General features: G+C 55.3%; 2 protein-coding genes across 2 annotated transcripts in view; one reads left to right on the top strand and one right to left on the bottom strand.

Annotated features, from left to right (window-relative positions):
• The window catches only part of Thra (thyroid hormone receptor alpha), a 27,780-nt gene extending 20,974 nt beyond the window's left edge, over positions 1-6,806 (top strand). The window contains exons 5-9 of the mRNA XM_005368266.3: positions 420-567; positions 1,145-1,350; positions 2,344-2,490; positions 2,980-3,238; positions 4,111-6,806. Of these exons, the coding sequence (XP_005368323.1) occupies positions 420-567; positions 1,145-1,350; positions 2,344-2,490; positions 2,980-3,238; positions 4,111-4,361 (1,011 nt within the window). The 3' untranslated portion in view covers positions 4,362-6,806. The remainder of the gene's footprint in view (positions 1-419; positions 568-1,144; positions 1,351-2,343; positions 2,491-2,979; positions 3,239-4,110) is intronic.
• An 823-nt stretch (positions 6,807-7,629) lies between these two features.
• Nr1d1 (nuclear receptor subfamily 1 group D member 1) lies at positions 7,630-14,903 on the bottom strand. Its single transcript, XM_005368267.2, has 8 exons — positions 14,339-14,903; positions 11,421-11,744; positions 11,062-11,150; positions 10,814-10,958; positions 9,873-10,516; positions 9,374-9,559; positions 8,742-8,952; positions 7,630-8,111 (listed from the first exon to the last, which is right to left on the bottom strand). The coding sequence occupies exons 1-8, from the start codon at positions 14,367-14,369 to the stop codon at positions 7,912-7,914; spliced, it is 1,830 nt and encodes a 609-aa protein (XP_005368324.1). The 5' UTR covers positions 14,370-14,903; the 3' UTR covers positions 7,630-7,911.
• Positions 14,904-15,227: the final 324 nt, after the last annotated feature.

Here is a 15,227-nt window from a genome sequence, read left to right as displayed (position 1 = left end):
CTGGAACTAGCTCTTGTAGACCAGGCTGGTCTCGAACTCACAGAGATCCGCCTGCCTCTGCCTCCCGACTGCTGGGATTAAAGGCGTGCGCCACCGTCGCCCGGCATATGATACAGATTTTAAAATGATTTAAAGTAGCCTTCCAAGGTCTCATAGCACCCACACCAGCCCAGGCCTACCGCCGCCTACCCCACTCATTGTTCTGCCGCCACAGACATTCCTCGTCCCTCTGCAGCCTGAGGGAAGGGCCTGTATTTCTCAGATCCTTTGGCCTGGTAGAACCCAGCAATAGTCGCCCTAAAGTGGGTGCCAGGAGACACTTGCTTCCCTGGCCCCACCCCCTACTCAGTGAACTCTGTGGTTGGCTCCGGAGAGGAAGTCACAACGGTGAGACCCTGCCCCATATGCCCCCACCCTAGGGCTTTTTTCGCCGCACAATCCAGAAGAACCTCCATCCCACCTACTCCTGCAAGTATGACAGCTGCTGTGTCATCGACAAGATCACCCGGAACCAGTGCCAGCTGTGCCGCTTTAAGAAGTGCATCGCTGTGGGCATGGCCATGGACTGTAAGAGGCTCCCTTGGGGCAGTGGAGTCAGGCAGCTGTGGTGGGGCTGAGCGCAAGGGTGGCGGGTGGATCCTGGGAACCTTCAGGGCGTGGAGCTCCTTCAGCCGATAGCCGCCTCTTAAAGGCTATTGGCTGAAGGAACTCCCACAGCAAGTCCAGGTCAGGTTGATTGTAAAGTCTTAATCTCAGATTTGGGATCTGGTGCCCTCATCCCAAAGGAAATGAAATGTAGGCTTGATGCATCTTGCCTTTTGAAGACCTTAGAGAGGGAGCTGTTGAGTAAAAATTTCTAAGCACCCAACTTAGTTAGGGTTCCTGCAGGCCGTTTTCTCAACTGTGGGTTGGGTAGCAGGGTCAGCTAGCCACTCCTTACTCCATAGCTCAGACAGACCAAGCCATGTTATCCCTTGGGCCAGCCTACTTAGAGTTGACTTGGTCCCAGTGATCAAGCATAGCTTGTATTGTGCCACCTTATTGCTAAGTGATTTGGGAAGTCACTTGACCTTTGTACTAGGACAAGCAATTTCTGAGCACCGTGGGGGAATTGCCGTGCAAAGTGTCTTTTGTCTGTCCACAGTGGTTCTAGATGATTCGAAGCGGGTGGCCAAACGCAAGCTGATCGAGCAGAACCGGGAGCGGAGGCGAAAGGAGGAAATGATCCGATCACTGCAGCAGCGACCAGAGCCCACTCCTGAAGAGTGGGATCTGATCCATGTTGCGACGGAGGCCCATCGCAGCACCAATGCCCAGGGTAGCCATTGGAAGCAGAGGCGAAAATTCCTGGTAAGAAAGCATGCGCAGTGAGAGCGCAGAGGCTTGCCTCTCCTGGCGGCTGGTGCTCCATGGGGCTCCGTACCGTTCGGCAGTTCGCGTTTTCTGCGCCTGTAACGTGCCTTTGCTCTCTGGAGCCTGTCTGTCCCATCCAGTGGGGCGCTCCATGACAACCAGGCTTTTTCTTCTGAATTCCAAGGCAGAGCTAACCCACGGGGGCTGAGGACTTAACACAGCAGTATTTGGGGGCACCTACAGGGCTCTAGGCATTGTGTTGAACCCTCAGCGAGGTGACTGCCAAGTGGATGGTTAGACTGGAAGGAGATGAACTATTGGGGCCTGGTTCCCCGATACAGTATGCTAAGGGATGGAAAATACAAGAAGATAATTTCCCGCCGGGCGGTGGTGGCGCACGCCTTTAATCCCAGCACTCGGGAGGCAGAGGCAGGCGGATCTCTGTGAGTTCGAGACCAGCCTGGTCTACAGAGCTAGTTCCAGGACAGGCTCCAAAGCCACAGAGAAACCCTGTCTCGAAAAACCAAAAAAAAAAAAAAAAAAAAGAATATAATTTCCCCAAAGCCACACAGATGTGTTTGTAAAGGACCGGTTGTGTGACTCTGGTCATACTACTTAGCTCTGCTGGCTTTTGTCTGTGAAGTGCTGGTGACTCTACCTTCCATATACATTTGTGGTGAGGACTAAAAGGAACTCTGTAGAATAGGTAGCCAGCCTACAGCCAGGTGTCATGTTGTCAGCCATTATGGCTGTGTTTTTATTACAATTTATTAACTAATATTCTCACTATTATTAGTATTGGCAAATCTGAAATGCTCGCTCTGGACTGTCCTCTTCCCCAAAGTTGAAAGAAACCCTGAGGGCTGGAACACAGTCACGGCTGAGACTTTCCCCCCAAGCTGCCTTGGAGCTCCCCCTGGTGGACAGGGAGTCTCGGTGAACGATTGCAAGGGGTCTGCAGCCCCAGCTGACCCTCCTCTCTCCCTCTAGCCGGATGACATTGGCCAGTCACCCATTGTCTCCATGCCGGATGGAGACAAGGTAGACCTAGAGGCCTTCAGCGAGTTTACCAAGATCATCACCCCGGCCATCACCCGTGTGGTGGACTTTGCCAAAAAACTGCCCATGTTCTCCGAGGTAAGCAGCAAACGGAAGGAGGGACTTGCTAGAGGGAACCAGAGTCACTCCCGGGTCACACAGTCTCACTGGGGAGTCCTCTGATGGGCTCTGGACTGAGGGTTTGATTCCTGTAGTAGACTAACAGTGATTTAGCATGTGAATGTATGTGCTTGCGTACACACACACACACACACACACACACACACACACACTCCTAGAGTGACCATTTTACCTCCAGGCAGCATGACTCATCGCTTCATTCTGAGTAGCACTGACTGGAAATAGGCTTCTGTACTAGCTGTGGGACCTTGACCAAGTCACCTAGGTGCCCCGTGCTTCAGTGTTTTGAAGAGGACTGGGAGAATGATGTGACCTCACTTTTAGGAATCCCTGTGAGGCTTAAGTGCAGTAGTGCATAGGTGGGCGTGGCCCAGCAAAGAGGTGGGGGGGGGATTGTGGAGCATGGGGAGGCTGTACTGAGCGGTCTGTGGTCCTGCCGTCCCACAGCTGCCTTGCGAAGACCAGATCATCCTCCTGAAGGGGTGCTGCATGGAGATCATGTCCCTGCGGGCAGCTGTCCGCTATGACCCTGAGAGCGACACCCTGACCCTGAGTGGGGAGATGGCGGTTAAGCGGGAGCAGCTCAAGAATGGCGGCCTGGGTGTAGTCTCTGACGCCATCTTTGAACTGGGCAAGTCACTCTCTGCCTTTAACCTGGATGACACGGAAGTGGCTCTGCTGCAGGCTGTGCTGCTGATGTCGACAGGTATCTGGCCACGGCTGGGAGGTCCCAGAAATTCTCAGGGGCTCTAGAGTTTATCTCCACCCTAGGCTTCTTGCTTGCCCCCTTCGTCAATCTTGCGTCAATCTTATCTCTACACTCCTGCTCCTTCTCTGTAACCCAGTCCATCCTCTGACCCCAAGTCCGTGCTCTGTTATTTTATTTTTTTACTTAATGTTTTTTGCTCCTATGTTTGATCTCCAGACTATTTATTGCCTTTGCCCTCCAGCCTACTCTGTGCGCCTGTTCCTCCTCTGTCTCCAGTTTTCCTCTCTTCCCATGCCATCTCTCTGTTTCTCTGTCCTCCTTATGGCTCCTAGTGCCCCTTCTTGAGCCCCAGTCACCTCTTTCTGCTAGGTGGCTGCTCATGGACCCATGTCCCTCAGTGCTATTTTTTTTATAATTTATTTATTTTTATTTTATATGCACTGCTGTTTTGCACACATGTGTATGTCTGTGTGAGGCTGTCAGATCTTGGAGTTACAGACAGTTGTGAGTTGCCGTTTGGGTGCTGGGAATTAAATCCAGGTCCTTTGGAAGAACAGCCAGGGCTCTTAACCACTGAGCCATCTCTCCAGCCCCCCTTTTTTTTTATTTTTTTTTCTTTCTGAGACAGGGTTTTGTAGTTCTGGCTGTCCTGGAACTTCTTCTGTAGACCAGGCTGGCCTCGAACTCAGAGATCTGCCTGCCTCTGCCTCCCAAGTGCTGGGGTAAAGGCGTGCGCCACTCCTGCCCAGTGCTGTTTTCTTCCCCATCTCTCCCAGCCTCCCTGCCTCAATGTCCCTCCATGCCCTCCCGAATGTTCTTGCCCGTGTTTTCCCCAAACCCCCCAACACTCATGCCCTCCCTCCTTGCAGACCGCTCCGGCCTGCTGTGTGTGGACAAGATTGAGAAGAGTCAGGAGGCGTACCTGCTGGCCTTTGAGCACTACGTTAACCACCGCAAACACAACATTCCACACTTCTGGCCCAAGCTGCTGATGAAGGTGACTGACCTCCGCATGATCGGGGCCTGCCACGCCAGCCGCTTCCTCCACATGAAAGTCGAGTGCCCCACCGAACTCTTTCCCCCACTCTTCCTCGAGGTCTTTGAGGATCAGGAAGTCTAAAGCCTCAGGCGGCCAGAGGGTGTGCGGAGCTGGTGGGGAGGAGCCTGGAGAGAAGGGACAGAGCTGGGGGTTGAGGGAGAACCCCCCCACCTCTTCTCTCCTTCCTCCCATCCTTGGATAGCTGCAGCTCCCATACACCCCTGCACTGCCCAGTCCCCCTCAGAACCTCCAGCCCTCCGACAGGGCAACAAATGAACTTGCTATGAAAGACAGTGTGGGAGACTGGGCCCCCCCCCCCCCAGCCTCTAAGGAACTAGGGGAGGGAGGGAGAACTGAGAGGGACAAGCCATCCTGATTGTAGGGTCAGGAGGAATGAGGAATAGGGGCAGATGCCCTCACTCACCCCTATACACACAGGAGAGCCCTGCCAAGTTCCTTGGCCTAGATTTCCCTTCAGGCCACAGGTCTCTACTTCCCCAAATACCTGGGTCCTAGGTGCAAAGGACAGCTTGGCTTGGTTTGGCTCCTCCCCTGGAGGCTAAAAATGGTCGTCACCCTAACTGCACTTTGGAAAACCAAGCGAGGGGAGAATATAAATGAAGAAAAACTAGACAGAAAAGAAAAAAAAAAAAGACAAAAAAGAGAGCGTTAGAGAGAGAGAGAGAGAGACATAGAGAGATGATATTAAGTTATTAGCTGAGGCTGGCCCAAGGGGAAGGACCCCCCCTTCCCACCCCCATGCACTTTGAGAGCTGCCCTTCCTACCCCCAGAGAGATGCCCCCAGCAGACCTCCAAGGCTGCTGGTTCGAGCTGTGGAGCTGTGAGGTGACACAACAGGGTCCTGGCACCCCCCTTGCCTTGCCCCCACCCCTGTGCCCCTTTGGCACTGCACCCCAGTACTTCCTCTGCTCTCTGCCACTCGTGCCCGCTGAGTTCCATCTACCTCTCACGCTGGATGCCAGCTGGCCCCTCACCAGCCTGCCCTGTTGCCCACACAGCTCCCCTTTCAAGTGCCCAGCCCCAGGGGCCTCCTGTCCCCCTCCTGCTATACCTTGGCACCCACACACAGGAAAAACTGTGGCCCAGGCTCCTTCCCTCCTCATATCCTGCAGTATTAGCTACAATCCAGATGCTGCTGCATGGGGGGTGGGGTGGACGTGTGTCTCCCAGAACCTCTGCCCCTGTGGGACTCCGTTTCCTGTCTGTTCTCTGGGCTCCCTTTGCCCTCCGTACTGACTCCCACTTGACGCACTAAGCCAGACGTAGGGCAGGTTGGCGTGCAGCGGGAGTGTTTCTGTCAGTGGCACTTAGGGGCCCTGGGGAGGAGGCAGTTGGCACTCCTCCGGTTTTCTTTGAAGCTCTTTAGGCCAGCCACCCCTCTGCCCCTGGGAACCCGCTCCCCTCTTCTTTTCTAATTCAGGGACTTTGGCTTGAGCCATCTCCCACCCTCTGGTGAGGAGTGCTCTGTTGGTCTGCCCTTGGGTGAGCTGCCCTCCTCCTCCTCCTCCTCCCCTTGGCTACAGCCCACTCCTCTGCAGAGAGAGAGGGCGGGAGGAAGTGGCCCTCCCACGAGTGGGAGGGAAGGGAGGAAAGGGAGAAACAGAGCAGACCAGTGGCCCTGGGTTCAGGGCTGCATGTCGGCAGGGATGGATGGGTGGACATAGATGCCCCCCGGAAGCCATTGGGGAATGACTGGGGCAGGGGGCGGGGGAGGGGGTGCCAGGGCTTCCTGCGCTTTGCACTATTGGGGCAAAAATGTCTTAAGCAGTGGGGAACCTGCCACCCCACTCTGACCCTCAGCCTGCCACAGCCCCTACACACACACACACACACACACACACACACACACACACACACAGAGGAAGGCAATGCTTTTCTGTCCCCAGGGCAGTGTCCTCTGCCACTGTTCAGGTGTTCCAACTGGGCAGAGGGCCTGGAGGAGCACCTCCTGTCACCTGTGCATGTGCCTGCCCCACCCCTCGGGGCCCCTGGGCCACCTGTGCTATCTTTATCTCTATCCTCTTTCTCTCTCCTGGGGTACTGATTTCCATATTCCTCCAGTCCCATGGGTAAACCCTCTCATATCCCCCCATACCTGGGGGCCCAGTGGAGTTCCTGACCTGCCTGCTGTCTCCCTTCCCCTGGCTCCACTCCTCCCTCTCCATTCCCATTCTCAGCCATGGGCATGGCCTCTTACAGGCACTTGGGAATCCCCCCCTTCCCCAAATCATATGAGCTGTGAGCCCCTTCCCCTCAGCCCTTCCCCTTCCCCTCAGTGATGTGGAGTGTGTGTGTTCCTGTGTGTGAATGTATGAGTGACTAGACGTTGTGGGGAGGAGCCAGAGAGACTCAGGAGTGCCACGCACCTGTTCTAGAGAGGCAGCTGTCCCAGTCCCTGCTGTGGAAGTGGGCGACAGGGCCCTCTCCTGGGGGCCATTGGTGCTAATGGGGGGTTGGCCTTGGCATGGGTGCTTAGCATGCCTTCCCCCAGTGTTGGCCCGGGGCACTAGGGCAGGCCGGGTGAGGCAGCAGGTGCAGTATTGATGGGAGGATGGGTTGCTGGGAGAAGGTTGGGGGGGCCAGGCCAGGACAAGGGGGTGCCAGAGCCATGACCACTACCCTGCCCCTACCACTGCCTCTCCATCTCAGTATCCCCCCTCCCATCACTTAGAACACACATACCTCATCCAGCCTCCTCCCTGCTCAGACTTGGGGAGGGTGGGGGAGGAGGAGCCCCTACCCCTTCCCTGGGTGGTGGGTCTACAGGGCTGGGAGAGGGCGGGGCAGGGCGTGTGACAGACACCGTCCACTAGGGGGAACGTACTTCCTGCCCTAGGAACTCCTGGGTGGAGAGGGACACTACCCAGAGGCGCTACTGAATGTATGAGAAGCTGGTGCTGGGGTGGGGGGAGGGGGTTTATGCCTAGAAAACAGGGAAGGAGATAGGTCCCTTCCCCAGAGAGGGGTGGGACCGGTAGGGGTGACTTGAGGGGCTCCTACTCCTGCCCCACAGTTGACAATCAGTATGTCTGTTATGTGCGATTTTTCACCCCATTGTGTTTTGGGTCAGGATTTTAAAGAAAGATATTTTTATGGTAATTGTTGCTCGTCTATTTTACTATATATTTATGTAATAAATATATGATGAAAATAACCCCCTTGGGCGCCCCCTTAGACCTGCGTGCTGTTTCCCCATAGTCTCCCATCTGCTGGCAGAGTACCCACCCCACAAGCTGACCAGATGGAGAGGTGTCCCCCCAGCCTTGGCAGTAGTCCCCTCCACTCCCACCCCCCCAAACGAGCACACATCACAGAAGCCAACTCAGCTGTGAACTATTGGATTTGAGACAGGAACAGAACAGATCAGGGGGCCAGAGGAGGGTGGGGGAGCAAGAGTGGTTTAAATAGGGGAGGATGGGAAGCATGGTGTGGGGGTGGGGGAAGGGTTATTTACAAGAAGGCTCAGGGGGCCAGAGGCTCATCTTGGAATATTTTATAACAATATAAATAAGATTCTGGTTTGCTTTTCCTTTTCGTCTCGTAAAGGAGAGAGAAGTGCAGAGTTCGATTCTGTACAAGGGGGCAGCGGCAGAAGGCCGGCCGGGCGGGTCACTGGGCGTCCACCCGGAAGGACAGCAGCTTCTCGGAATGCATGTTGTTCAGGGTCCGCAGGTCCGGCAGCTTGAGCAGCAGCTTGGTGAAGCGGGAAGTCTCCGAGGGCCGGTTCTTCAGCACCAGAGCCCGAAGAGCCCGCAGCAGCGTCTCCTGGAGCTGCTCCACCGAAGCGGAATTCTCCATTCCCGAGCGGTCTGTGGGGAAGACGACAGCAGTGAGGCAGGCTCCCTGAGCTCCTCCTCCTCCTCTGACGAGGACCCGGAGGTCTGCGAGGACCTGGCAGGCAAGGCAGCCTCTCCCTAAGGCCCCTCGGAGGGTGATGGGGGAGGAAAAGGAGGGCGCTACTTACTCCTCCTCCCAGGCCTCTGCCCCAGAGCAGGGCATGCCCAAATGCTGGGAGCAAGGCCACAGGCTGGCCAGCTCCAACCCCTCAAGACCACCCTCCTACCCTGAGCAAGCCACACATGGCCAAGCTCCCTTGCTATTTGCTCTGTAGTTCCCCCTGCCTGGGATGCCCTTCCCCCCTCTGCCTTGCAATATCTTGTCCCTTTGAGGCCCTTCTCAAGTGTCACCTCCTTCCCCAGCTCTCCCAGGCAGAAATAGTTGTCTGTGCTTCCTTGGTTCATGCTTCTACTGTGACACTTATCTCACTGTTTTATAATTAGTCGGGCATGAGTCTGTTTCCCAAGCTAGACTGTGTCTGAATCATGTCTGTACCCCAGTGCCCAGTGCAGGGCCTGGCATAGAGTAGGTACTCCATAAAAGGTATGTTAAATTGAACTGCGTGTGTGCCTCCTCCAGGGTCAGGCGAGAGCTTGGCCTACCTGCAGAGACAAGCACCACAGCGGTGAAAAGGCCCAGCTCCTCCTCGGTAAGCGCCAGGGAGTTGAGCTTCTCACTGAAGTCAAACATGGCATTGAGCAGGTCGCCCATGCCCATGGCACCGAGCTCCTGCAGACTGTAGGTTGTGCGGCTCAGGAACATCACTGTCTGGTCCTTCACGTTGAACAATGATGCAAAACGCACCATCAACACCTAAAGTGAGGTGGGAGGAGCATTTGCCAAATGACCGCTACGGTTTGCCCCCAAAACGTCAAGTGTGTTGCCTTAGATTGCCAGTAATGGGGAGGCCTATGAACGGTCAATGGTGGGGGGCGGGGAAACCCAGGTGGAAGTGCCCACCAGTTCTGGAATGTACATTTAACCTAAGACTATCCATCTACTGTTGAGAAGTGAGGAACAATGTGTCCCAGGGGTTACTCGGATGCCGTGAGTTTTGAGTAGACACCAAAGTTCCACATTGCCGGTTGTGGTAGTAGGAGTTAGTTCCACCTCCTCCATCAGAGAGAAAACACAGTTCCAAAGTCTCTGTGAACCCCTTTACACCCTAGTCACCAAGCTATTCTAACTGGATCCTTCCCATAGTCAAGAACAGGGAACAGCAACTTCCGCTCACCTCAAAGGTGCCAGCCTTCAGTAGGGTCACCTGGTCATGCTGGGAAAGGTCACGGAAGCCGGGGATGTGCTTGGCAAACTCTACCACCTCCCGCACAGCAGGCGTGAAGCTCATTGAGAAGTCTTCCCAAATCTCTTGCACGGTCCGGCCACTGCGTCCGTGGGGATACATGTTCATGGGACATGCCTAGGGGGAAGACGGCGTAAGGAGAGGCATATCAGCCAGACGGGCTCACCTGGGCTCCCCCAGCCCGACTGCTTTCCAGGTTCTGCCTGGACTAAGGGCTATGGCCCCTGAGGATGGGTCTCTCACCTAAGATAGCATTCAGTTGCCAACTGGTGGTTAAAGGTTCCCAGGCAGAACCCAGGCTTCAGGGTAGAATAGCATTTCCTGGGCAGAGGGTATCCCCACTGTCAGGCTCCGGGAACGCTAGCTGCCTTATGCTGGGTCCAACCTTCCAGGCCCCCTCCCTCTCTCCACACTGGCTCCGTGCCCTCACCAGCAGAACGTTCTTGGTGTTGCCTTGCCGTAGACTGTTGGCAGGTGCCTCGCCTTCTGAGGCCGAGTATACGTGGGTGGGGCAGAGACGATGCCCGTTGCTGTTGGGCTGGTGGCAACTGTGGTGGGCAGAGCCGGAGGGCCAGGTAGGAGGGTAGGAGGAGGGGCTCTGGCACAGACCGTTCAGCGCTTCGTTATGACGCTGAGCCGCCAAAATGTTGTTGTCGTTAGGGGTAGGCGGGCACCCCTGACTCTCCCAGCGGTGTGGGGTAGTAGCTGAAGGGCTACTTGATGCGTGATTGGCATTGAGATTGCCAGGTGAGGTGCCTAACTTGTCATGGGCGTAGGTGAAGATTTCTCGATGGGCCCGAGCCACCTGGGATATCACATCCTCCACGGTGGGCTCAGGGCTGGGGGATCTGGGTGGTGTCAGCTGTTGTGGGAACTGAGAGAAGCCCACCAAAGGTGTCGGGGCTGGCGCAGGAGGTGGTGAGGGGCCTACGGAGCCTGAGGTGGGGTGTGGGGTAGGCGAGGTCTCCAGAGGGCATAGGCTGCTCAGTTGGTTGTTGGCCAAGTTCATGGCGCTCTGCATCTCAGCGAGCATCCGTTGCTTCTCCCTCTTGGGGATGCGCCCGAAACGTACAGCTGCAACAGGATGAGAGTAGTGCCAGGAAGTTCTCACAGACTCACTTGCCTCCCTCCCTTCCTTCCTTCCTCCTGAAAGGGCAAGACCCTGAATGCTGGGGTTCCACTTCAGAACTGAAACCAGCAAGGCCACTCAAAGGATATGATAGTAGATGACGGGGCGGTGGGGGGGGGAGAGAAGAATGGGGGACGAGTGTGTCTGCCCAAGATATTAACACATGTGCAGCCTCCATGCAAATGACATGAACTGGGTGGAAGGAAATGGGGCCAGGAGGAGACATGGGCATGCTGCCTTACCATCTCTAGACATGCCAACGGAGAGACACTTCTTGAAGCGACACTGCTGGCAGCGGTTGCGATTGATGCGGACAATGGAGCAGTTCTCGTTTTTCAGACACCGTTTGTACTGAATATTCTGTTGGATGCTCCGGCGGAAGAAGCCCTGGGAAGCAGGGGCGACTAGTAAGCATCTTCATCTAAACTGAGCCTTGCCTCCCAGCGGGAGGGCAGCACCTGCCGGGGTCCTCCAGCCCAACCCGCCTCACCTTGCAGCCCTCACAGGCATGCACGCCATAGTGGAAGCCCGAGGCCACGTCCCCACACACTTTACACAGCAGCACCATGCCATTCAGCTCTGTGGGAAGAGACAGGCAGAGCGTAAGCAGAGAGGCTTCAGGGGCCTGGGATGTGGAGGCTTTCCAGGCTGAAAAGGAGGGGCTCCCAAGTCTAGGAGCACTCAGGTGACCAGACCAGACCAGACTGGACTGGACAGAAGCTCAGACAACTCTAACAGCATCCCAAAGGTCAGGATGTAGACCGTAAGGGTAACTGGCAGATGGAAACCAACTATCAACTGAATCCTCGGTCACTGCCTTTCCCTTAAATCAGCTGGGTGTTCACTCACTGGTAATGTTGCTGGTGCCCTTGCTGGGAGACACTCGGTTGCTGTCTTCCATGGCCACTTGTAGACTTCCTGGGGGGCTCCCATTATAGAAGGAGGAGGAGGAGGCTGAAGAAGGAGGGCTATCATCACTGAGGCTGGGTGGTACACTTCCAAAAGAGCGGGTGGGGTCCTGGGTGAGGGAGCCAGTGGGTGATGGTGGGAAGTATGTGGGACAGCCTTGAGTCAGGGACTGGAAGCTGCCATTGGAGCTGTCACTATAGAGGGACTCCGGGCTGGTCCGGCTGGGAGAGGAGCTGCTGGAGCCAATGTAGGTGATGACACCACCTAGGACGAGAATCCAAGAGGAGGGTATCAGCCATCGTGTCTGGGGTTCAAGGCACCACCTGATCACCAAAATACTGCTCCTCTTAGGAAATATGTGTGTGGAACACCTAACCTTTAAGTAAGAAGCAATTCTCTCACACACACTAGCCATGACACGGTCAACATAAAACTCTAAGAAACTCTCCATATACTACATATGATGGCCAACCTCGTCACAAGGAACACCCAGGGCCATTTGTTTACACAACACATTCAACTTCTGCTTAGGGTGTGAGGCATAACCCTACTGGGCACCTCAGACATGGGAACCCCTGCCCTAGATATTTTCCCGGGGGGAAGAGCAACTGCAGCTAGTAACTCAGTTATAAGGGGCAGCTTTGGGGATGGGAAGAGCAGCTGACAGCCGTTCACAAATAAACCAGCTGCCAATTCTACACCAAGACCTATCCAGTGAGGGACCGTGAGGGGTAGCTAGCCAAGAGTTAAGAGAACAGAGGTCATACAAAGGGAAGGCAGTCATTTATCCCTTTAAGCCCAAAGACACAGTCTCACAGAGAACCGTAGGGAAGGACTCGGTTCAGCCTGGCTCCCCTGGCCTCCAAGGGATGAGTCACAATGACTCTGAGTCCAAGAAAGACCTAAAGATAAGAGCTGCAGGAGATGGAAGGAAGGTCCAGCCTGGGGATTTAGGCATTCCCCCTTTCGGGGCTCAGCCAGATGATGACTTTGGCTTTACAGTCACTCGGGGACTCTGTCCCTCTGGTTATATCTCCAATGACGTGGTTCTGCCCCTGTGGTATTTGCCGAAGAGGAGGATGACTTGCCTGCCACACCTCTGCCAAGCACTTTGCTTGGCCTGCCATGGGTGGAGTGGGAAAAGGGAGGATTCCCAGACACGTGTGTGTGCTGACACATGCCATGCCACCGTGTCTACAGAAGCACATGTCTTGCTCACCCACTGACACACACTAAACTAGGCAGGGCAGCCTTAAAATAGCTCAAGGTTGGTCCAGGGTGAACCCAGCTGCCCGTAAAATAGTTGCAGAGTGGCTAAACGGGTTCGGTTTCACGCTGGGCTGGGGGATGGGATGTTTATGTGGACCTAGATGAACTTGACCTAGTTTATCTATTCTGAAAGAGGGCATGAGAAAGTCACTCAAAAAGTCTTCCAACTTTGAACGGAGGGGCACTGCTCAAAAGACCCTAGTTCTGCGCATCGCTCCCAGTCTGCTTTCCAACCTAGAGGAAACCAACGCTTCCTCTTGTAGTGTTTTCCTTTCCGCAGGGAAAAAAAACAGCACGATGAAAAGAAGTACGGTCTCTGCTTTGATTCTAAGATGTTCACGTTTTGGCCGAGACGACATTCGTGGCAGGCAAAGAGAAACTTGAGGAACAGTATGACTTTGGGAACGAACATGGAAAAACTGGGTCTAGGAGCAGTTTAGTGTTTTTAGATGATATTGGTGCGATCGGAATAGAGGGGAGTAAGGATGATCTAGTGTGAGGTCTCGCTGGGACGCACAAACTTGAGGCCAGAACAAGTCACAGGGGTGGCCCCATCTTACTCAAGTCTCGGTCATGGAGGGTAAAAAGGGTCAGGCAGTCGGAGAGGAAAAGAAGGCAGGCGGGGGCGGTGAGTCAGCCCAGCTTCACCCAGATCTAGGTGGAGAAGGGCGGGGCGGGAGCCTGGCCCTCAGCTGGCCTCACGTCCCCGCTCCACGTGTGCCCGTTGCACGTGGCTCCCCAACGAGGAACCCCGGAACTCGAAGCACCGCCTTCTCCTCTTCCCTTCTGTAGCGCAAGCAGAAACCCGCCCTCGCCCCGCCCCTCCGGCGGCGTCCTGGGTCGAAGGCTGGGCCCTAAAACCAAGCTGGGCCGGGACAACTGGAAGGAGGAGGGAAGGAAACACGCGTCGCTCAGGCAACTTGAGGGGCGGAGCTCATTATGTAACGAGGCCGGGAAGCAATGACCAATGGGATGGTGGCCACGGCTCTACTGAATGAAAACAAATGCAGCACGTGGGTCGGGCTCTGCAGCCATGTGAGCCCTCCCCGGACTCAGGCGCTGTGGGTGCCCTGCCTGGAGATGAGCCCCAAGCACCCGACTCCTTAAGTGGAGTTCCCTACTGCCACTGAGGATTCCCCTGCAAGATCTGACCCATTCCTTCTGACCCTCTAGTCCCACAGCTTCCCAGACTCCCTGGAAGTAGACTAAAACTGGAGGAAAGAGAAAAGCTGCAGGCATACTACATACAGCTCAAAGGGGTGGACAGATGGGGACGTTTCCAGACACTGCTTCAAAGTGCTCGGTCTCCCTAAACTCTTCCACTCGCCACTAGTATCCACCCTCCATCTCATCTGCCCAATATTCAAGTTCCTCGGGCTCAGGGGAATTCAGAGGGGTAGCGGTGAGGATATGCTTTAGGGGCATTCCCAGCCAGAGTAACCGCTCTGGAAACCCTACTTAGAGGCTCTCGGCACAGTAGCAAACGCCGGTCAGAGGGAATCCCCAGTCCCTTACAAAGTTCCTCTCATAAGCCGTGGATGGAAATGGAGACAGTGACAGAGCAAGGATGAGGATAAGAATCTCAGTACCTGTGTTGTTGTTGGAGTCCAGAGTCGTCATGTCTTCACCGACTGAGAGCGGTCATTCAAACTGGACCTTGACACAAACTGGAGGTTACGGTAGTTTCCCTCGCCCCCTGGGCAATGGCTGAGGGAGGCAAGTGGACCCCGCGGCTTGAAATCAGGATTCCAGGCACCGAGCAGTAAGGTTTGGGGGTGGCCGGACTGCAGCCCTGCAGAAGGGTAGGACGCTGAGGCAACCGAGGTCTGATTTGCATGGGAAGAGCAGAGAGAATGTGTGTGAGCAATCAGTCTGCAGCAGATCTGGCTATAAGGTAGCAAGAAGGGTCGCGTCTCTGCAGTGCACCGGATGCCACTCCTGAAGGCTCCGCAACGCTGCAGGGTAGCGAATCTGGAGCTCCGGGTGCAAAAGTCCCAAAGGGAGAGAAGCTGCAACCAGGAAGTAAGTAGGTGATGGAGAAACGAGGCACCCAGACGCAAAGAGAGACGTGTGCCCTGCTACGTTCCCTCAGCAGTAATATTTCACTCTGCCAATCTCAACCGCCTTTTGCCCGAGCCTTTCCCTGGGACAGAGGGCTCTGCGCAGGCGCCAGCAGCCCAGGGTTCCCGGGCCGCACGCGGCACTGGAGCAGGTACCATGTGATTCCAGGGAGCGCCTCGTGCCCCAGTGACACACTTTTCCAGCAGCCGGCACGTTGAGCTCTATGCGTCTGCGCACCGCCAAGATTGTCGGGATTTGTAGTCCACTGATAAAGTAGGCAGAGTGCGTATAGTCCCCCTTTTCTGCTAAGCAAAAGTGCTGGCTGGCAGCGGGGAGGAGCTGAAAGTGGACTGGGGTGGAGTTTTCTGAAGAGTCAGGGTGGCGTGTTTGGAAAGCCTTGTATGGCAAGGGCATGTG

Source organism: Microtus ochrogaster, unplaced genomic scaffold (assembly GCF_000317375.1).
Source record: "Microtus ochrogaster isolate Prairie Vole_2 unplaced genomic scaffold, MicOch1.0 UNK31, whole genome shotgun sequence".
Taxonomy (NCBI): Eukaryota; Metazoa; Chordata; class Mammalia; order Rodentia; family Cricetidae; genus Microtus; species Microtus ochrogaster.
The sequence above is the reverse complement of the archived record's forward strand: the minus strand, read 5'-3'. Positions and strand labels throughout refer to the sequence as shown.